This window comes from Somniosus microcephalus, chromosome 5 (genome assembly GCF_052327205.1).
Source record: "Somniosus microcephalus isolate GS21.2 chromosome 5, FLI_Smic_1.0, whole genome shotgun sequence".
NCBI classification, from domain to species: domain Eukaryota; kingdom Metazoa; phylum Chordata; class Chondrichthyes; order Squaliformes; family Somniosidae; genus Somniosus; species Somniosus microcephalus.
In genome coordinates this window covers 219,819,438-219,843,240 of record NC_140991.1, presented here as the reverse complement: position 1 = coordinate 219,843,240, position 23,803 = coordinate 219,819,438, and the positions used below count along the sequence as shown (strand labels likewise).

The 23,803-nt window shown below is 45.7% G+C and overlaps 1 protein-coding gene across 3 annotated transcripts in view; it reads left to right on the top strand.

Annotated features, from left to right (window-relative positions):
• adcy2b (adenylate cyclase 2b (brain)) overlaps positions 1 to 23,803 on the top strand; it is a 779,528-nt gene that overhangs the window by 149,027 nt on the left and 606,698 nt on the right. For 2 of the 3 annotated variants that reach the window (XM_085988702.1, XM_085988700.1), the window contains one exon: positions 2,463 to 2,624. In XM_085988702.1, the coding sequence (XP_085844828.1) occupies positions 2,502 to 2,624 (123 nt within the window). In that variant the 5' untranslated portion in view covers positions 2,463 to 2,501. Of the gene's footprint in view, positions 1 to 665; positions 781 to 2,462; positions 2,625 to 23,803 lie in introns of all 3 variants that reach the window. The other variant, XM_085988701.1, reaches the window with a different exon arrangement.

Sequence of the window (23,803 nt, the reverse complement as noted above, 5' to 3'; positions counted from 1 at the left end):
CTGGTAATTTCCCGACAACAGATGTTAGACTAACTGCTCTATAATTTCCTGGTTTCCCTCTCTCGCCATTCTTAAATTGTGGAGTGCCATGCACAATTTTCCAATCTAAAGGGACGATTCCTGAATTGAGAGAACTTTGGAAGATGATAGTTGGGGCATCTTGGTGCTCAACTACTTCCTTTAAATCCCTGGGATGGAAACCATCTGGTCCAGGTGATTTGTCATGCTTTAGTGCCATTATTTTCTCCATTACTGCTATTTTGCTTACGTTAATTTTATTGAGTCCCTGTCCCTGATTCAATATTAGTTTCCTTGGTATTTATGGCAGGCTATCCTCTTCCTCTACTGTAAATACTGATGCCAAATAATTATTCCACCTGTCTGCCATTTCCTTATCATTGACAATATCACCGATATCAGTTTTCAAGGGGCCAACATTGCTCCTGACCACCTTTTTCCTAATATAATTGTAAAAATGCTTTGTATTGATTTTGATATCGCTTGCAAGTTTCTTTTCATAATCCCTTTTTGTAAATCTTACTGCTGTATATGTTTTGTCACCCTTTGCTTTTCTTTGTATCTTTCCCATTCACTTGGGTAAGTGGTATTTTTTGCATTTTTGTATGCTTTTTCTTTTAATTTTATGTTGTCTCTTACCTCTTTAGTATTCCATGGCTTTTTCTTCTTGCAAGTAGAGCTCGTGCCCCTCACGGGTACAGTAGCATAGTGCTTATATCACTGGACTAGTAATCCAAAGGCCTGGATTAAGGATCTAGAGATGTGAGTTCAAATCTTGCTATGGCAGCTGGGGAATGTAAATTCAGTTAATTAAATAAATCTGGAATAAAAAGCTAGAATGGTGACCATGAAACTACTGGATTGTCGTAAAACTCATCTGGTTCATTAATGCTCATTAGAGAAGGAAATCTGCTGTCCTTACCCGGACTGGCCTATATGTGACTCCAGATGTGTGACACAGTGATGTGGTTGACTCTTAACTGCCCTCTGAAATGGCCTAGCAAGCCACTCAGTTGTTTCAAGAAGGCGGCTCACCACCACCTTCCCGACGGATGAGCAATAAATGCTGCGCCCACATCCCGTGACTGAGTAAAAAATAAAATTAAAATTAAAATATCTGCACAAGAGAGAAAGGGGCAAAAATTCGGTTGCTTTGCGCCTCCCGTTAATGGGGTGCAAAGCAACTAATGCCCAGGCACGGTGATGTTTGTGCCGCTTGCGAAATTGACCAGACATTTTGCGGCGGCGCTAAACACTACCGCCACGCCCGCAGATCATGACGTCAGTCGAGTGTGCAACGTCCCGGTAGCGCACCGGACCGGATATTGAGTGGCGCCCCCTACCTTACTGCCTGCCGCTAGCAACGACAGGTTGAGGGGAGCGTTTTGCAGTCAGGAAGGGACTGGGGGAGCGCTATTTAAAGGTGACCGCTTCCTGCCTTTTTTTGTCGGCGACATTTTTGCGCCACGCATTCTGAGAGAGAGAGACTCCTGGAGAGATTCAACGCTGTGTAAAGGAGTATTGGGTACTGAGCAGCACTTTGCAGGTTCATTTTGATTTGACCTTCCTTACATCGATTTAGAAGAGACTTTGGGGGCTGCACTCTGTGCTCTTTCCCTGGGTCTCTCCATTGTTCTTTCCAGCAGATTTGATGTACAGGTCTCTCCAGGCCGGGATTCAAGGCTGCAATGTGCAGGGTGTGGATGGAGAGCAAGATCGACCCTCCCCTTTAAGAACTGGCCGGCGCCAGTGTGTCTGTGTTCCATTGCTGACTGACATCACATGAGCTTCGCCAGCACTCTGAGGTAGCGCCTCGCTCCTCGGTGTTAGCCCCTTAAGAGAGGTGTGTAGCGCCTGATTTAGCACTCCAATCACCTCAAGGGGCGATAGAAGCCAAGTTTGCAGTCGGAGGCGCTAAACTTTGCGTCCGGCCGCTAATTGCGCCCCAAACGTGGCGATACCGAATTTCTCCCCCAAAGACTGCAGAATTCACCACTAATTAATTAATTAAATAATGGGTGAATATTTATTGTGTTATGTAACTGGTTATGACAGGTTATACTTACAGCATTCTCACCTGTGTTTAGGTCAGAAAATGAAACATTATTGAATGTTCTGTACCTCTAAAAAAAAATTGAGAACTTGCTTTGTCATGCTGTATCAGTTGAAATATGGTTATTATGCATATTTCTTGTACTATGTACACGGTCTGTGTACAGGTTCGTAGAAGGCAAAATGTTTCCTGATTGCATAGACATGCCGATTGCATGCCAAGCATAGAGGTGACTGAAGCACTGCAGCACTTTCAGCACCTCCAATCACATTTTCAACCCAAATGACTATTTTAGGTGATTTAGTGAGTGATAACTTCAAGCTCTGAGACAGGAATGACTGTTTCTGTCCATTTTCTCACCAGTTTAAAAAAAATATTCTTTTATTTTCAGGTATCCTTCTTCTTATTCATTATCTTTGTGGTCTACACCATGCTGCCCTTCCGTATGCGAGATGCTGTAGTTGCCAGCGTGCTGACATCATCCTCCCATACAATAGTGCTCAGCATCTGCCTATCAGCCACATCTGTCAGTAAGCAGCATTTGGTCTGGCAGGTGAGTGTTCAGTAAAATATTTGCAAGAGTTCAGAGGTACTAGAAGTGAAATCTGAATGCATTCACAAGCTGATTTTTAAAAAAAATAGCAAACAGAAATGGAAATACTGATTGTTTTGTTGTGAATCATTTTTTTCAGTTGTGAACTATGTATCTGCTTAGGAAATCCATGTTGCCCATTGCATGTTTTACACAGAAAGTGCAGTTTTTCTTGTCAAACCTTTTTTGAATATGGCTTCAGTATTGTGTCAGCTTGAATTTATCTATTATAAACGTAAGGCAATTCTAATTTGTGTTTGCTTTGATTATTGATAGTTTAAGGTCTAATGAAAAGCACCAAGTGTGTACAATCAATACGTGATCGTTCCTGTTTCTGTATAAAATGTTTTTTTTTAATTCGATCTTGGGATGTGGGCGTCGCTGGCAAGGCCAGCATTTATTGCCCATCCCTAATTGCCCTTCAGAAGGTGGTGGTGAGCCGGCTTCTTAAACCACTGCAGTCCGTGCGGTGAAGGTACTCCCACAGTGCTGTTAGGGAGGGAGTTCCAGCATTTTGACCCAGCGATGATGAATGAACAGCGATATACTTCCAAGTCAGGATGGTGTGTGACTTGGAGGGGAACTTGGAGGTGGTGGTGTTCCCATGCGCCTGCTGCCCTTGTCCTTCTAGGTGATAGAGGTCACGGGTTTTGGAGGTGCTGCCAAAGAAGCCTTGGCGAGTTGCTGCAGTGCATCTTGGCACAGACTGCAGCCATGGTACACTGGTGGTGGAGGGAGTGAATGTTTAAGGTGGTGAATGGGGTGCCAATCAATCGGGCTGCTTTGTCCTGGATGTTGTCAGTCTTCTTGAGTGTTGTTGAATCTGCACTCATCCAGGCAAGTGGAGAGTATTCAGTCACACTCCTGACTTGTGCCTTCTAGATGGTGGCAAGCCTTTGGGGAGTCAGGAGGTGAGACACTCACCGCAGAATACCTAGCCTCTGACATGCTCTTGTTGCCACAGTATTTATGTGGCTGGCCCAGTTAAGTTACTGGTCAATGGTGACCCCCAGGATGTTGATGGTGGGGGATTCGGCGATGGTAATGCCGTTGAATGTCAAGGGGCGGTGGTTAGACTTGCTTCCAAGATCAAGATTGTTGTCAAAGTACGAATGATGAGCAATAATTATAATAAATTTTAACCACACTTAACTTAATAGATTATACATGATGTATTGCTTGAGATATATCTAAACTTATAATGGAACATAAGCCAACTGTAACTTAACGAGACTTACTGACCTAGCCTTAGTTACCTTTCCGAGTAACTCACAAGAGACACTGTCAATATTATGCTAATAAATGGTAAAATGATTTGGCAGTTCGTTGCAGGTGTAATGTGAAAATTCCATTCTTGCCATTTTTGAACATCTTTTCAACACCGTAAACGCTCTTTAATTGTACCTGAGATGCTCCTGTTATAATATATTATCCCAATGTGTGAGAAAGAGCCAAATGGTATTTTTTCTGTAATTCTTAGTAGACGTCTGAGCCTCTGGCATAAAGCTTTTCTGGTGATGCAGATAAATTAATAACGACTGTCTCTAAGCAGTTTACATATGTATAACTTGGTTAATTTGACCTGTAAATTTGATAAAATGAGAACAATATTACCAATCCCTGGAAGTGCCAGATGGTCAATTGAAATTGATTTAGCTGGTTAACATATATTTGATGAATGCCTTGTCTCTGTCTGTGACATGCAAGAGTCCCAGCTGCTGAATAGACTTTTATCATTTTAAAAGATACCCCAATAACTTGCTGTTACAACCTGCTATACTGAAATATTTTAACTGCTGTTCTTTTTTAGTGATGTTCAAGATTTATAGTATAGCACTGATGATGCCAGTTCAGCTTCCACTCTTATTGACTTGCAGATAATGGTTTAACATCAGATTTTTTTCATACTCCTTCCAATATAACTGCACATTATCCACCTTTTAGCTTGTATGTTTGTAAATTGCACTGCCTTCTATGGCATAATTTCTTCTGATTAAAATGAGATCAGCTATTTTCAATGAGCAGAAAGTGGAGGAGATTACTGGATTAAAGAGATGATGATAAGTATGCTTTCTATGCAACACAAGACATACATATCTATAACATCAAGGTGGCTGGAATTTTGCAAGCTGTTTTGCATAGGGCCTTCCACTATGTTGAAGGCTGTTATCTGACTTATAGCTGATATGGAACATACGAGGGTTGAGAAGAAAGCTGCTGGAAGGTATGAGAACTTATATTTACATGTCCAAAGGTTAGGTAACTATCATGACTGGGTTACAGAGTGGCAAGCAATTGCTGCAGAAGCTGTGTACCTCCAACTGGTAAAATTACCATTCCGTTGGGTCTGGTGTTATGTCCATATTGTGGTCAGGAGAATGGTGGAAATTTACTCACAGTTAATGGTGGGTTTCACTGTTCATTGTGCCACATGAGGAGTTTTTGGTATCTGCCATGTGCCTAATGAAAAGAGGGGGGGCAGGTAAACTTGAGCACATCCAAAGCTCTGCTGCCCATATCCTAATTCGTACTAACTCCTGTTCACCCATCACCCCTGTGCTCGCTGACCTACATTGGCTCCCAGTTGAGCAACGCCTCGATTTAAAATTCTCAACCTTGTTTTCAAATCCCTCCATGGCTTCGCCCCATCCCCATCTCTGAAAGCTCCTCCAGCTCTACAACCCTCCGAGATATCTGCGCTCCTCCAATTCTGGCCTCTTGTGCATCCCCGATTTTAATTGCTCCACCATTGGTGGCCGTGCTTTCAGCTGCCAAGGCCCTAAGCTCTGAAATTCTCTCCCTAAACCTCTCCGCCTCTCTACCTCTCTTTCCTTCTTTAAGGCACTTTTTAAAACATACCTCTTTGACCAAGCTTTTGGTCAGCTGCCTTAATATCACCTCATGTGGCTTGGTGTCAAATTTTGTTTGATAACGTTCCTGTGAAGTGCCGTGGGACATTTTACTATGTTAAAGGTGTTAGATCCGTGTATCTTGATGTTGTGTGTCCTTCAATAACAAGACAAGAGACTGCAGGGAACAATCAACAGGTGTTTACTGGATGAGGGTTACTCTAAAACTAACTGTACAGATCCCTACTCAGGGTTTATATACAGGTGTGGTCACTGCCGGTACTACAGTATACAGGAGCTATAAAAAGTAGTTCTCCCCTTAAAGGTACATACACTACAATTCCTCCCCTTTTAGATTAACAGTACCATAACATTCATTTAACAATTAAATATCAACTAATTACAATTAACACTTTTAACATGCAACATTAACTGAAAATAGTCCATTTATAAATTCAGTCTTTGGGGCGGCTTCCTGATCCTTTCTGGATAGCGCCTTTCCTGAGTGTCTTGCTCTTGGTGCGGAGGCGACTCTGGCCCCCTGTCGTCGGTTGGTTCATCAGCTTCCGATGCTACTGTTTCTGGGGTAGATGCTACCTGTACGTCGGGTTCATCACCAGGTACGCGAGACATGGGGTTGAATCGTTCCTGTGACTCTAGGATCTGGTCGACATGGCGTCTCACAATGTTCTCCCCAACATCTACTGTGTACATTAGTGGCCCCTGCCGTGTGCATATCGTTCCTGGTTGCCATTTCTCTGTTCGGTAGTCGCGGGCCAAGACTGGTTGCCCTACATTGAAGCTCCTTGTCGGCTTCTCATTGATGTGCTGGAATTGCTTATTCTCAACATCTCTTCGTACATTTGGTCTGAGCAAATCCAGACGAGATCTCAACCTTCGGTTAAAGAACATCATGGCCGGGGTCTGGTTGGTGACTGCATGTGTCGCATTTCTGTAGGCTAACAGGAAATTGTCCACCTTATGCTGCAGTGGAATGTCGTCATCGCACATGGCCCTTACTGCTTTTTTAAAGGTTTGTACGAACCTCTCAGCCAATCCATTTGTGGCTGGATGATACGGGGCGGATGTGTAATGCCTTACCCCATTCCTTTTCATAAATCTTCAAACTCTTCGGACACAAACTGTGGTCCGTTATCAGAGCAAATCTGCTCTGGCAAGCTGTTCCTGGCAAATATGGTCCGTAGGACTGCAATAGTTTTCTCCGTGGTGGTGGAGGACATTTTGATCACCTCAGGCCATTTCGAGTGCGGATCCACGGCTATTAAAAACATTGAGTCCATGAATGGACCAGCAAAATCAATATGCACCCGTTGCCATGGAGATGAGGGCCATTCCCATGGGTGTAGAGGGGCATGTGGTGGTGCATTTTGGAACTTCTGGCATCCTGAGCAGCTCTTTGTCAGGTCCTCGATTTGCTGATCGATCCCCGGCGACCACACATAAGCCCTAGCAAGGCTTTTCATTTTCACCCCTCCCAGATGGCCTTCGTGAAGCTCATTGAGCACTCTCTCCCTTAACTTGGGTGGATCCCATCAAGGTCCCCTGGCATACCGACAGCTGTTCTCTTCTGGATGAGAATGCTGGCAACAATGAGTCGCCATGTGTTGGCCATCCCTTCACCGTCAAGTCATATACCCGAGACAGTGTCGGGTCATTTCGGGTCTCCTTCTCTATATCAGCGTTAGTTACTGGCAAGCGTTCAATTATAGTCGAATAAAACATTTCGACAGGGTGCACTGCTGGTGCTTCCTCCGCAGTAGGCAGTGGCAGGTGTGATAGCCCATCAGCGTTTCCATGCTGTTTCGTGCCCTTATACTCGATTTCATATTGGTTCGCCCCTAGAAAAAGGGACCATCTTTGTAGCCGTTGCGCAGTCATCACCGGAACGCCCTTCTTTGGATTAAAGATGGAGACAAGTGGTTGGTGGTCAGTCAGCAAGGTGAACTTCTGCCTGTGCAGATAGTGGTTGAACTTTTTCACTCCCCACACTAGGCTGAGGGCCTCCCTGTCAATCTGGGTGTAGTTACGCTCGGCTGAGGTTAGTGACCGAGACGCAAAGGCTACTGGCCTCTTCGAGCCGTCCGGGAATTTGTGCGACAGCACCGCTCCAATGCCATAGGGTGATGCATCACACGTCAACCGAATTGGTAGTGCTGGGTTGAAATGAGCCAACACCTCTTTTGATGTGATCAATTCTTTGCACTTCTGGAAAGCTCGTTTACATTCGTCATTCCACTTCCATGGTACCCCCATTTGCAGTAGGGTGTTCAGTGGGTGTAGTACTGTAGACAAATTCGGCAAGAACTTATGGTAGTAGTTCACCAGCCCGAGGAACAACCTCAGTTGTGACACATTTTCCGATGCTGGAGCCTTGACTACTGCCTCAATCTGTTCAGGGGACTTATGTAACCCCTCTTCATCAATAACGTGGCCACAATACGAGATCTGCTTCTGGAAAAACTCGCATTTGTGGCGATTAGCTCGGAGCCCATATTCCTTCAATCTTGTGAGCACCTGCTCCAGGTTGGCGAGGTGATCACTGTCATTTTCGCCCGTGACCAGGATGTCGTCCAAATAACACTGGGTCCCTGGAATCCCTTGCAGGACTTGATCCATTGCCCTTTGCCAAATAGCCGGAGCTGATGCTACCCCGAACACCAGCCGGTTTTATTGGTGGAGAGCTTTATGAGTGTTGATCGTGAGGTACTGTTTCGAGGCTTCTTCTACCTCCATTTGCAGGTACGCCTGGGCCAGATCAATCTTAGTGAAGCGTTTCCCTCCAGATAGCGAGGCGAAAATATCTTCAATCCGCGGAAGCGGATATTGTACCGTGTGAAGGACTGGGTTCACTGTCACCTTAAAGTCCCCACAGATGCGAACCTTCTTTGGTTCCCCAGTCGTATTACTCAACGACCTCTTCATTACAGGAACGATGGGTGTAGCCCACTCGCTCCAGTCCGCTTTGGACAGTATTCCTGAACGTTCCAAACCTTCCAGCTCTGCTTCGACGGCTGGGCGGATCGCATAAGGCACCGGTCTGGCCTTAAAAAAACTTTGGGCTTGCATTTTCCTCTATTTTGATCGTCTCTGTTATGCCTTTTAGTGTTACGAGTCCCTCCTGGAACTCTTCTTGAGCGTCAGTTAGCATTTTTGACAGTCGCCCAGGTGTGACGTCGTCATCCTTTTTGGCATCTACAGTCAGTGCTTGTATGGAATGCCAATCTAGCTGTATCTTCCGGATCCATTCACGTCCTAGTAGTGGTGGTCCTCCATCTGGCAATACATATAGGTCCATTTTTGGTGTTTCCTTGCCGTTATATATAACGTTCACCCTTATTTTTCCTTTGGGGTAGACTTTTTGCCCCGTGTACGTCTTCAGGACAATCTCTGTATCTCTCAAGGGTATATGTGAGAATAGCCGCTTATAGTCCCTTCGGTTTATGACTGTTAGGGCTGATCCTGTGTCCAATTCGATTTTCACTTGGACTCCGGCTATCTTGAGCGTGACCCAGATAGTTTGGTGATCCTCCGTTTTGATCACCTTATGTAGTTTGAGACAACCCAGCTCCTTGCTTCCGGAGTCTATATCACTTTTCTGTTCGTCTGAACTGCTCTCCATCACCTTATGTACCTTCTTGTACTTCTCCTGTGGAGATTTCTTGATGCTGGTTTGCTTTCCCGACCTGCAGACTCTTGCTATGTGTCCTACTTTTCCACACTGTCTGCACACTTTGTCCTTGAACCAGCAATCATTATGGTCGTGTGTTGTTCTGCCGCAGCGATAGCACTTCACTGTTCCGTATGACATTTCATTTGTGCCATATTCTTGCGGTCTCCGTTGTATCTCTGCAGCGCCCCATGCGGCTGCTTCGTGTGATACTGCCATGCTGAAAGCCTTGTCCAGCGTAAGATCCTTTTCTGATAGAAGCCGTTTCTGGGTTCCTTCACTTTGAAGCCCACACACAAACTTGTCCCTTAAAGTATCTGCTAGTCCCATTCCAAACTGGCCGTGTTTCGATAGCTTGCGCAGTTCCGTTAAATACTCAGCATTACTTTCATCTTTATGCTGGTTCCTTTTGTGAAACTTAAATCTTTCTGCTATCAGCAGTGGTGTGGGGTTTAAGTGGTCCTGTAGGATTGACACTATGTTTTCAAAATCCTTTTCCACTGGCTTCTCTGCGGTTACTAGGTTTTGCAGTAAGCCATACGTTTTTGCACCCATTGAATTCAACAATACCAGTACTTTCCTGTCATCTGGCACTTCATTCGCCTTGCAGTACACTTCTATGCGTTCGACATATGTCGACCAATCTTCGACTTCATTGTCGAACGCTGTGACACTGCCACTCTTCGGCATCCCTGGGTGTGGTTAAACTGGCTCAAAATGGCATCTCCCGCGCTCTCCCTTCTTCTCCGCTGTGGCTCAAAATGGCGTCTCCCGCGCTTTCCTTTCTTCCCGCGCCCTCCCTTCTTCTCCGCTGTGGCTCAAAATGGCATCTCCCGCGCTCTCCTTTCTTCCCCGCTGACGCTGCTCGGCCCTTGAACACCGGCTGCGCTCTGCGCGTTTTCCTGCGCGCCTCTCTCTCTTGTTGACGCTGCTCGGCCCTTGAACACCGGCTACGCTCTGCTCATTTTCCTGCGCGCTTCTCTCTCTCGTTGACGCTGCTCGGCCCTTGAACACCGGCTACGCTCTGCTCTCTCTCGTTGACGCCGCTCGGTCCTGAACACCGGCTGCGCCCTGTGCACTCTCGTTGACGCCGCTCGGTCCTGAACACCGGCTGCGCCCTGTGCGCTCTACCCTCTCTCTTCTCCCGTCGACGCCGCTCGGTCCTGAACACCGGCTGCGCCCTGTGTGCTCTACCCTCTCTCTTCTCCCGTCGACGCTGCTCAGCCTTTTTCTGTGCCGTCGGTCGGCTCTAGCCGCCGCTGTCCGGGAAGGGTCTGCGCCGTACCTGTTGCCAGCCCGTTTCGCTGGACCACCGTGACTGGAGAACCAAGCCCAGCTCTCAACAGCCTCCCCTGCGATGCTCAAGTCTCCGCTGGATAGTCGACGCCTGTACTTCTGGACTCGGCCTTCTTCTTTCACTGTTCTCCAGGAGCGAATCCCTGGGAGGTGATGCAGAGTTGCAGGTAGGTTTGAATCTTCTCGTCGCCAATGTTAGATCCGTGTATCTTGATGTTGTGTGTCCTTCAATAACTAGACAAGAGACAAGGGAACAATCAACAGGTGTTTACTGGATGAGGGTTACTCTAAAACTAACTGTACAGATCCCTACTCAGGGTTTATATACAGGTGTGGTCACTGCCGGTACTACAGTATACAGGAGCTGTAAAAAGTAGTTCTCCCCTTAAAAGTACATACACTACAGAAGGCGCTATATAATTGCAAGTTGTTGTTGTTGTTGTTAGCAGATGTCCAAGATGACATGCCTGGTGATGGAAACAAATCTGTGCCAGACTTGATAATCTGATACGCACTACATCCAACAAAGTCACTCCTTTCCACAAAACACCATCACTCACTCTATCCCTTGCAACTGCCAGCCCAGATACACCCACCTTGGTACGTTTAGATAATAGGTTGGAGATGCAACAGAAGAGGCAGCTGAACATTTTAAGGGTCAGAAGATTAGGGTTATGGCAGCCTTGGTAGAGACCGAGGCCTACACAAGTGGGTTAATAGAGGCCAGATTGGAGAAAGAGGAGGCCGCTACAAGGTCCTTTTTCTCAGGGTCATTACTGTCACTTCCTGGGGCCTACCAGCACCTTCTACATGGCAGTCCCAGGAAGCGGCATTAACACAGGTGGCAAGGCCCCACATCACCTTGCTGCCATTTGCGTGCAGAGGGCAGGGAAGCAGCGGTCAGGATTTCCAAATATGGCCTGAAATGCTGTGAAGCCCACTGACTTCCATGCTTGAATTCCCAATATATGCTCCTGGCGGACAAAGATCTTTGTTGGTAGCACAAATTTATAAGCACATAAACCCCAATTTTAACTTGGGGTGAGTGGGGAGCGTGGGGCCACCGGAGCGTTTATTAAGTCACACTATCATGGCAATGTGAAATCCTGGCCCGTTTAACTCCTGGAACTCATTTAAATACACCAGGCCCAACTCCCACCCATATTCTGTGTCAATGACATCAGGCAGGAGTTGATAGTTTCCAGGTGGCCTGGGGCAGAACCTCTGTCTTCCTCAAAGTCACTTGTGACAGCAGGGTTGGGGCTGGCGCTGGGGACAGAGACTCACTACACTTTCCCAGCTTCAGTGGGGTTCAGCGTGTGTGGAGGTAAGTACTTGCAGTGAGATGAGGGATACTGGCCTCCTGAAGGACCCCACTGTGGAGAGTGGGTCTAGGCCAGGAAAGGAGCCTGAACCCCCAATAAAAAGTAACCGAGAAATCTGGCGGGGGGTTGGGGGGGACAGGTTCTCTCCCTTCAGGACAAAAGCAGGCACCTGAGTTACAGGCCTGTTTGGCCTACCGAGTGACCAGGATGCGCTGTAATGCTCGCTAGACCCATGGCAATAAGGCAGCCTCCCCTAACCACACATACTCAGTGGTGGACGTCAGTGGATGGTGCAATCGCGGTGTAACGTTCAGGATACCTTTTAATACTTCAGCCATAAGCTCACGAGCCTATAATTTCATTGGGCCCTTTTTAAAGTTTGATGTTAAAATAGCTACTTTCCAATCCTTTGACACTGCTACCATTTGTAATGCCTTCTGAAATATTGAGGGTAATTTTAACCACCAAAACGGGTGTGTTTGGTTTGGGTGGGATTTTAAAAAGCTAAAAATCTGAAACAGTAATCCAACCTACCTCAAGCTCTGCCCACTTCCGGTTCTCAGCAGGAGGAATGGCAATTGAAATATTTTAATGAGGCTATGTGCCTCATCGTTTTAACTGTGATTCTATTTTTAACCACAGTCAGCCGGGATTTCCAGACTTGGGAAACCCGGCAGGTGAAAGGAGTCAAGTAGGACTGAATCCATGAGGTAAGTGCCTTTACAGCACTGCTTGTGGGCCAGGAGGAGCAGGAGAGTTTACTCCAGGCCCAACAAGCTAACCAGTAAACCACACCATGATCTGTCTGCCTCCCCACCCAATCAGACCCCCACGGCCACCATCTGCTCCCCCGACCACCAACTTCTCCCCCCAACCACCATCTGATCCCCCGCCACTGCGACCGGACCACCCCCCCTCCCCGACCACCATCTACTGTTCCCCGTGATTGGACAACAGCCCCCTCCCCCGACCACCATCTGCTCCCATACTCCCAGGTGTTCCATTCCTAATTTCACCTCCCCTGGCACGGAACGCACCTCGGAGGTAAGATCGGGGCCATAGTGACTGACTTTGCTGGCCATTTCTTCAAGTAGCCTTGCATGAACTCCATTCAGTCTTTATGCCCTGTCTTCCTCTAACTTCCTCAGTTGATGAGTGACCACTTTATCCAAAATTTCTATTTAATACAGATGCTATCATAGAACTTTGTAGCATAGCAGAAAGCCATTCACTTCAATTAGACCCATTCCCTTGCTCTTTCTCAATACTCTTAATTTTTTCTTTTTCAACTATTTATATGGATTCTGCTTCAGCTACTGTTTCTGGTATGGCATTCCATGGCCTAACAACCCTCTGCATAAAAATATTTCTGCCTTCATTTTTGGTACTTCCTTCACCTCTCCTCTGCCCCAGAAATTCAGCTTCTTCCCCAGGGTGTCTGCGCATCATCAATTCCATGAGCACAGAAAAGAGGAATTGTAATGGTTATTACTGTATCTCTTGTAAAACAGCTAGACAACTACAAAGAAGCACCTTAGGGATATACTCAAAGAATGCCACAGCACTGCAAGGATGAATGACTTTCCAAGGTCATTGTCACCCATTCTAATTCATCGAGCATAACTTTCATGATCACTCTGTCCAATAGTTTTCAAGGTACTCGTCACTGCAGATCAGTGGAAAGTAAGCTCAACTACTGCCTGACTGCTCAGTTTGATTAAAGATCATGTTCTCTTGCTCAGACTTCTGCTTCCCCATTTCTATCCCCATGCTTTCCAATCTCTATCCCCATGCTTTCCGTTGGTCCTTTACATTTTTGTTTTTGTTGTGTACATAATCTTTTCATTATAATTTTGTTTGTCAGCTTTATGCCTATTTTTGATTATACCACCACATCTGAATTATTTCTCATACCGCCTTAATTTTCATTTTATTTCACACATCGTCACCTTGGTTTTCTAATTTTCTCTTCCACCTCTACAATGACCTTGTTTTCTGCCCCATAGCCATTCTCACCTTTTTTAACTCTTTATCCACCAGTCCTAGCTGGAAAAGGCTTTATGGCCAGAGTGCTATTCTGCATTTTCATTTTTTGGAATGTAACCTATTATGTAACTGCTATTGATGGTATGTCCATTCAACCATATTCCAAGCCCAAAGTAATATCCATTGAACTCCTCAAATAGATAAAATAAGAGTTGTAATTTAATACTAAGCAATTCTTTTATTGGGACTCCTGCCAATGACCGGAAGCTGTGCAGAAGCGTACTGCGCATTAATCTGGAACCAGAAGCATCTTTCGGCATTTTTCCTCACAGCCCTCTGATGCCCACCATTTTTATTCACAGCCCGCTCCCTTCTGGCATTTAATTTTTTTTTTAACGAACCCACTCCCATGATGAACCAGCAGCGCGTATGCGCAGTCCACTTCCGGTTCGTTGGCAGCAGTTGCGTCCTTTTATATAGAACTTTTATAAACAGTAATTTTCTTCCTTGCAATCTTTTCTGAGTATGGAAACGAGCTAGCCTACGTTACTTTTGCTGTGTAGTTTCTAATAGATGCAACCATCTTCTGATAAGATAACTCAATGAACAGATCAAGCTACTTCAGTACCCTTTCACTGGCTTCTGTGGTTTATTTGTATTCTTCATAACTGACAAGTCAGATTCAAAATAATTGCCTGTCATGAATTTAAGCAGAGCTATGGAACGGAGCACATGGTCATTGTAAAGGTGGGAGAGAAGACTAGGATACCAAGGTGACCCTTTGTACTTGTTCAAAGGTAGGCTGATTCCTTCCTTCAAGCCTATAGTTTGAAAGCCAGTGTCAACTGGACTTGCAACATATGCATCAAAAGAAGCTTGGTACAGTGATCTGAAATGTAACTGCTTATGTAGTAACTGGTTTTAAAGGGACAGCCACTAACCAAAACTACAAAATGTGGTGATTAAATTTGCAGCTGATTAAATGTGACAGAGAATTACTACAGAGGAACACTAGAGAAAGTGTGTGACGCACACATTTTATGCAATTTTTTTTTATACACTAGCAGATCCCGATTCAACGTAACACTACAGGAGATCTACTAACATACGTAAAAAATCTTTTCTATCTCGTTCTATTCTGTTTCTATTTCTCTCTCTCTCTCATTTTCTCTTTCTCTCTTTCTGTTATCTTCTGCTTCTGTCTTTTCTTTCTCTGTCCTCTTCTGCATCTCTCTTTCTCTGACTGTAATGTATGTACCTTTAAGGGGGAGAACTACTTTTTACAGCTCCTGTATCCTGTAGTACCGGCAGTGACCACACCTGTATATAAACCCTGAGTAGTGATCTGTACAGTCAGTTGCAGTTTGAACCACGTTGAGTAAACACCTGTTGTACCGTTCTCTGCAGTCCTTTTCTTATTATTACACGGACGTAACAGTGGCGACGAGCAGATTCGAACCTACCTGCAACTTTGCATCACCTCCCAGGGATTCGCTCCTGGAGAACAGTGGAAGAAGGTCGAGTCCAGAAGCACGGGCATCGACCACGGGCAACCGCCCAGTCATCCAGCGGAGATTTGAGCATCGCAGGGGAGGCTGTCGAGAGCCAGGCTTGGCTTTCCAGTCATGGTGGTCCAGCAAAACGGGCTGGCAACAGGTACTGCGCAGACCCTTCCCGGACAGCGACGGGCTAGAGCCCGACCAAGCGGCACAGAAAAAGACCGAGCAGCGTCGACGGGGGAGAGAGAGAGGGCAGAGCGCACAGGGCGCAGCCGGTGTTCAGGACCGAGCAGCGTCAACGGGGGAGAGAGACGAGACAGAGCAGAGCGCAGCCGGTGGTCAAGGGCCGAGCAGCGTCAACGGGGGAGAGAGGCACGCAGGAAAATGCGAGGCGCTGCCATTGCCACGAGGACTGCAGAGAGCGGCATTGGCAGCAGCGCAGGAGCAGCACATGAAACCCACAGGGCGTCGCCATTTGCCACGAGGACCACCGAGAGCGGCGTTGGCAGCAGCGCGGGAGACGCCATTTTAAGCCGCAGTGGGGAAGAAAGGAAAGCGCGGGAGATGCCATTTTAAGCCGCAGCGGGAAAGAAAGGAAAGCGCGGGAGACGCCATTTTAAGCCAATCTAACCACACCCAAAAATACCGAAGAATGGCAGTATCACAGCATTCGACAATGAAGTTGAAGATTGGATGACATATGTCGAATGCATAGAAGTATACTGCAAGGCGAATGAAGTGCCAGATGACAAGAAAGCGCTGGTATTGTTGAATTCAATGGGTGCAAAAACGTATGGCTTACTACGAAACCTAGTAACCCCAGAGAAGCCAGTAGAAAAGGATTTTGAAAACATAGTGTCAATCCTACAGGACCACTTAAACCCCACACCGCTGCTGATAGCAGAAAGATTTAAGTTTCACAAAAGGAACCAGCATAAAGATGAAAGTAATGCTGAGTATTTAACGGAATTGCGCAAGCTATCGAAACACTGCCAGTTTGGAACGGGACTAGCAGATGCTTTAAAGGACAAGTTTGTGTGTGGGCTTCAAAGTGAAGGAACCCAGAAACGGCTTCTATCAGAAAAGGATCTTACACTGGACAAGGCTTTCAGCATTGCAGTATCACACGAAGCAGCAGCACGGGGTGCTGCAGAGATACAACGGAGACCGCAAGAATATGGCACAAATGAAACGTCATACGGAACAGTGAAGTGCTATCGCTGCGGCAGAACAACACACGACCATAATGATTGCTGGTTCAAGGACAAAGTGTGCAGACAGTGTGGAAAAGTAGGACACATAGCAAGAGTCTGCAGGTTGGGAAAGAAAACCAGCAGCAAAAAATCTCCACAGGAGAAGTACAAGAAGGTACATAAGGTGACGGAGAGTAGTTCAGACGAACAGAAGAGTGATACAGACTCCGGAAGCAAGGAGCTGGGTTGTCTGAAACTACATAATGTGATCAAAATGGAGGATCAACAAACTATCTGGGTCACGCTCAAGATAGCAGGAGTCCAAGTGAAAAGGGAATTGGACACAGGATCCACCCTAACAGTCATAAACCGAAGGGGCTACAAGCGGCTATTCTCACATATAACCTTGAGAGATACAAAGATTGTCTTGAAGACGTACACGGGGCAAAAAGTCTACCCCAAAGGAAAAATAAGGGTGAACGTTATATATAACGGCAAAGAAACACCAAAAATGGACCTATATGTATTGCCAGATGGAGGACCACCACTACTAGGACGTGAATGGATCCAGAAGATACAGCTAGATTGGTATTCCATACAAGCACTGACTGTAGATGCCAAAACAGGATGACGACGTCACACCTGGACAACTGTCAAAAATGCTAACTGACGCACAAGAAGTGTTCCAGCAGGGACTCGGAACAGTAAAAGGCATAACAGTGACGATCAAAATAGAGGAAAATGCAAGCCCAAAGTTTTTTAAGGCCAGACTGGTACCTTATGTGATCCGCCCAGCCGTCGAAGCAGAGCTGGAAGGTTTGGAACGTTCAGGAGTACTGTCCAAAGTGGACTGGAGCGAGTGGGCTACACCCATCATTCCTGTAATGAAGAGGTCGTTGAGTAATACACCTGGGGAACCAAAGAAGGTTCGCATCTGTGGGGACTTTAAGGTGACAGTGAACCCAGTCCTTCACACTGTACAATATCCGCTTCCGCGGATTGAAGAGATTTTCGCCTCGCTATCTGGAGGGAAACGCTTCACTAAGATTGATCTGGCCCAGGCACACCTGCAAATGGAGGTAGAAGAAGCCTCGAAACAGTACCTCACGATCAACACTCATAAAGGTCTCTACCAATACAACCGGCTGGTGTTCGGGGTAGCATCAGCTCCGGCTATTTGGCAAAGGGCAATGGAACAAGTCCTGCAAGGGATTCCAGGAACCCAGTGTTATTTGGACGACATCCTGGTCACGGGCGAAAATGACAGTGATCACCTCGCCAACCTGGAGCAGGTGCTCACTAGATTGAAGGAATATGGGCTCCGAGCTAATCACCACAAATGCGAGTTTTTCCAGAAGCAGATCTCGTATTGTGGCCACGTTATTGATAAAGAGGGGTTACATAAGTCCCCTGAAAAGATTGAGGCAGTAGTCAAGGCTCCAGCACCGGAAAATGTGTCACAACTGAGGTCGTTCCTCAGGCTGGTGAACTACTACCATAAGTTCTTGCCGAATTTGTCTACCGTACTACACCCACTGAACACCCTACTGCAAACGGGGGTACCATGGAAGTGGAGTGATGAATGTAAACGAGTTTCCAGAAGAGCAAAGCATTGATCACATCAAAAGAGGTGTTGGTTCATTTCAACCCAGCACTACCAATTCGATTGGCGTGTGATGCATCACCCTATGGCATTGGAGCGGTGCTGTCGCACAAATTCCTGGACGGCTCGGAGAGGCCAGTAGCCTTTGCGTCTCGGTCACTAGCCGAGCGTAACTACGCCCAGATTGACAAGGAGGCCCTCAGCCTAGTGTGGGGAGTGAAAAAGTTCAATCACTATCTGCACGGGCAGAAGTTCACCTTATGACTGACCACGAACCACTTGTCTCCATCTTTAATCCAAAGAAGGGCGTTCCGGTGATGACTGCGCAACGGCTACAAAGATGGTCCCTTTTTCTAGGGGCGAACCAATATGAAATCGAGTATAAGGGCACGAAACAGCATGGAAACGCTGATGGGCTATCACGCCTGCCACTGCCTACTGCGGAGGAAGCACCAGCAGTGGATCCTGTCGAAATATTTCATTCGACTATAATTGAATGCTTGCCAGTAACTAACGCTGGTATAGAGAAGGAGACCCGAAATGACCCGACACTGTCTCGGGTATATGATTTGACGGTGAAGGGATGGCCAGCACATGGCGACTCACTGTTGCCAGCATTCTCATCCAGAAGAGAACAGCTGTCAGTATGCCAGGGGACCTTGATGTGTGGATCCCGAGTGGTAATTCCACCCAAGTTAAGGGAGAGAGTGCTCAATGAGCTTCACGAAGGACATCTGGGAGGGATGAAAATGAAAAACATTGCTAGGGCTTATGTGTGGTGGCCGGGGATCGATCAGCAAATCAAGGACCTGACAAAGAGCTGCTCAGGATGCCAGAAGGTCCAAAATGCACCACCACATGCCCCTCTACACCCATGGGAATGGCCCTCATCTCCATGGCAATGGGTGCATATTGATTTTGCTGGTCCATTCATGGACTCAATGTTTTTAATAGCCGTGGATGCGCACTCAAAATGGCCTGAGGTGATCAAAATGTCCTCCACCACCACGGAGAAAACTATTGCAGTCCTAAGAACCATTTTTGCCAGGAACGGCTTGCCAGAGCAGATTTGCTCTGATAACGGACCACAGTTTGTTTCCGAAGAGTTTCGAAGATTTATGAAAAGGAATGGGGTAAGGCATTACACATCCACCCCGTATCATCCAGCCACAAATGGATTGGCTGAGAGGTTCGTACAAACCTTTAAAAACGCAGTAAAGGCCATGTGCGATGACAACATTCCACTGCAGCATAAGGTGGACAATTTCCTGTTAGCCTACAGAAATGCGACACATGCAGTCACCAACCAGGCCCCGGCCATGATGTTCTTTAACCGAAGGTTGAGATCTCGTCTGGATTTGCTCAGACCAAATGTACGAAGAGATGTTGAGAGTAAGCAATTCCAACACATCAATGAGAAGCCGACAAGGAGCTTCAATGTAGGGCAACCAGTCTTGGCCCGCGACTACCGAACAGAGAAATGGCAACCAGGAACGATATGCACACGGCAGGGGCCACTAATGTACACAGTGGATGTTGGGGAGAACATTGTGAGACGCCATGCTGACCAGATCCTAGAGTCACAGGAACGAGTCAACCCCATGTCTCGGCCATACGTACCTGGTGAGGAACCCGACGTACAGGTCGCATCTACCTCAGAAACAATAGCTTTGGAAGCTGATGAATCAACTGACGACAGGGTGTTAGAATCGCCTCCGCACCAAGAGCGAGACACTCGGGAAAGGCGTTATCCAGAAAGAATCAGGAAGCCTCCCCAAAGACTGAATTTATAAATAGACTATTTTCAGCTAATGTTGCATGTTAAAAGTGTTAATTGTAATTAGTTTGATATTTAATTGTTAAATGAGTGTTATGGTACTGTTAATCTAAAAGGGGAGGAATTGTAATGTATATACCTTTAAGGGGGAGAACTACTTTTTACAGCTCCTATATCCTGTAGTACCGGCAGTGACCACACCTGTATATAAACCCTGAGTAGTGATCTGTACAGTCTGTTGCAGTTTGAACCACGTTGAGTAAACACCTGTTGTACCCGTTCTCTGCAGTCCTTTTCTTATTATTACACGGACGTAACACTGACCTCCTGTTGTTTCAGCTTGAAGGTGGTGGGTGCATGACAGAGAAGGAGGGAGATGCCACAGTCCACATTTTCTGGTGGCAGGAGCCGGGCACCGATTGCAGTAAGGATCCAGCTAGGCTGTAGGCCAGCTGGTCATAGGTGTGTTGTGGGCCACATGGTGGCTAGCAGGTGGAGGAATTTATAAAAGTTCTATTTTATTAAAGCAGTCATGTTTAATAATATGGAGTGTTCTAAATTGAGAAAGACCAGTCGGGAATCAGTGGCTGCTGCATGCCTCCTACCACCCAGCTGCCCAAGCTGCCTCTGGTCACTGTCCCTCTCACATAGGGACCTTAAGCACCCAGCAACCACCTCACTCCTTCCATCTGCCATGACTGTGAGCCCCTACTGGTTGCTGTACCTCTTCTTCCTGTCAGCATCCCAAGCCCTCACAAGGCTCTGCACCCCTCTACCTAGAAGGATCCTGAGCCCTCACCAACCACAACCTCTTTACACTCTCCAGGACCCTGACCCCCCCACCCCCCGAAAGTCGGGATGGGAACGAAGGGACAGTCAGGATAAAATTACAGGCAGCAATAGCAAAATGGCAGAAATATTAAATCATTATTTTGCTTCAGTATTTACCAGGGAGGTGGATCAGGTGGGCATAACATCGGAAGATGTGATTAGAAATGATATAACGGCATTTAAAATAAAAAGAGGTGAAATATTAAATAAACTAATCAAACTCAAAGAGGATAAAACCTCTGGTCTGGACAGATTGCATTCACGCATTTTAAAAGAATATAGGGAAGAGATAGCAGAGGCACTATTACACATATTTAATAATTTGTTAGAAAAATGTGTAGTGCCAGAGGACTGGTGGATAACTAATGTTATACCTGTATCTAATAAGGGAGATAGAACATGTCCAGGGAACTGTAGACCAAAGAGCTTAACATCGGGAGTAGGAAAAATAATGGAATCCGTAATAAAGAAGAAAATAGAAAAACATCTAGAAACATCTAGAATAATGAATAAGGTCAGAGCATGCAGAGTCAGGAGATAAGTAGCAGAATGGATAGTTAGCTGGCGACAAAACAGAAAGCAGAGTGTAAGGGTAAAGAGTAGCTATTCAGAGTGGCAGAATGTGGGAAGTGGGGTCCCACAAGGATCAGTGCTGGTACCACTGTTGTTCACAATTTATTTTAACAGTTTAGACTTTGGAATGAAAAACACAATTTCTAAATTTGTGGATGACACCAAATTGGGAGGGATAGTCAATACTGAGGAGGACTGCAACATTATACAAGAAGACATTAATAAACTTGCAGAATGAGCATATAATTTGCAAATGAATTTCAACATAGCTAAGTGTGAGGTATTAAATTTTGGTAAGAAAAATAAGGATGTCACATATTACTTGGAAAATAAGAATCTTAATGGGGTAGAGGAGCAAAGGGAGCTGGGAGTACAAATACACAAATCATTACAAGTTGTGACACAGATCAATAAGGCCATAGCAAAAGCAAACCAAGCACTATGGTTTATTTTTTGAGGGATAGAATTGATAAGTAAAGAAGTTATGCTAAACTTGTATCAACCCTTGGTTAGACCACACTTTGAGTTCTGTGTACAGTTCTGGGCGCCATATTATAAAAAGGATATGGAGGCACTGGAGAATGTGCAAAAACGATTTCCAAGGATGATACCAGAACTACGAGGGTATACCTATCAGGAAAGGATGAACAGGCTTCGTCTCTTTTCTCTTGAAAAGAGAAGACTGAGGGGTGATGTAATAGAGGTCTTTAAAATTATCAAATGTTTTGATCGAGTAGTCACAGAGAGAGAAAGAGAGATCCACTTATAGGGAAGAGCAAAACTAGAGGCCATCAATGTAAGATAATCACCAAGAAATCAAATAGGGAATTCAGAAGAAACTTCTTTATCCAGAGAGTGGTGAGAATGTGGAACTCGCTACCTAAGGGAGTAGTTGAGGCAAATAATATAGATGCATTTAAGCGGAAGCTAGATCAGCGTATGAGGGAGAAGGGAATAGAGGGTTATGCTAATAGAGTTAGATGAGGAAAGACGGGAGGAGGCTCAAGTGGACCAAAAAGGCTGGCATGGACTGATTGGGCCGAATGGCCTGTCTCTGTGCCATATATCCTATGATATATGGCACAGAAACAGGCCATATCAGGAACACTGTCACAGAGGTCAGTGCACCCCATTTCATTTTCTATGAATGAATTTTAATGTTGAAGTTCTGTGCCGAAATTTACGACATGTGACGCTCTGTGCCCTAAGTGTTATTTTGGAAAAATCTACCTGAAAGGCATCAATATTTTGTATCTGTCACAGTTGAAGACACAAACAGCATACCAAAACTAGTGGGGAACCAAGGGGCGAATGAGATTGAGGAATTTAAAGTAATTAAGTTGAGTAGAGAAAAAGTACTTGAGAAACGAATGGTACTAAAAGCCGACAAATCCCCTGGACCTGATGGCCAACATCCTAGGGTTCTAAAAGAGGTGGCTGCAGAGTGAATGCATTGGTTGTGATCATTCAAAATTCCATTGTTTCTAGAATGGTCCCAGCAGATTGGAAGGTAGCAAATGTAACTATGCATTTCAAGAAAGGAGGGAGAGAGAAAACAGGGAACTACATACCAGTTAGCCTGACACCAGTCGCTGGGAATCCATTATCAAGGAAGTGGTAACAGGGCACTTAGAAAATCATAATACAGGAAACTTTCTGGTATCCGGCACGGACGGGACCGAGCTGGTGCCGGTCTATCAACATTGCCGGAGAATCGAGCGCTATAGTTAAAACATACGGAGCTTCTGAGCTCCGTATCTAGCAACAAACCCTGTTGCTTAGCAACAGCTTCAAAACAATCAGCACAGCTTGCAAGCGTCTCTGTAGCTTAGCAACAGCTTCAGTCAGACGCTTGCACAGCCAGAAATGAGTAAAAAAAAGTAACTAAAGTAAAAAAAGTTATCTGAACCGACTCCTGAATTTTGCCGGTTAACCGACATTTCCGGTTATTTAGTGGCCGGTTAATCGAAAGTTTCCTGTATGATTAGGCAGAGTCAACATGGTTTTATGAAAGGGAAGTTGTATTTAACAAATTTATGATGAAGAAGGTTAGGAGACTCAAGTGGAGCATGGACTGATTGGGTTGAATGACCTGTTTCTGTGCTGTATATTCTATGTAATTCTACGTAAGTGCTTGAGTGGGTGTAAAGCCTGGGTGGTGCGAGGGGGTTCAGCAGGAATACTACCCCAGCAGGGTCAAATGCCAGGTTCATATGGTCAGAGAGAATGAGGTTTAAGTTTCTTTAAGTGCTTTAAAAATATTAAAGTTATTGATGTTATTAAGAACATAAGAACATAAGAATTAGGAGTAGGAGTAGGCTATACTGACCCTCGAGTCTGCTGCACCATTCAGTAAGATCATGGCTGATCTTTGACTTCAACTCCACTTTCCTGCCCTATCCCCATATTCCTCGATTCCTCTGGAGTCCAAAAATCTATCGATCTCAGTCCTGAATATACTCAACGACTGAGCTTCCACAGGACTTTGGGGTAGAGAATTCCAAAGGTTCACAACCCTCT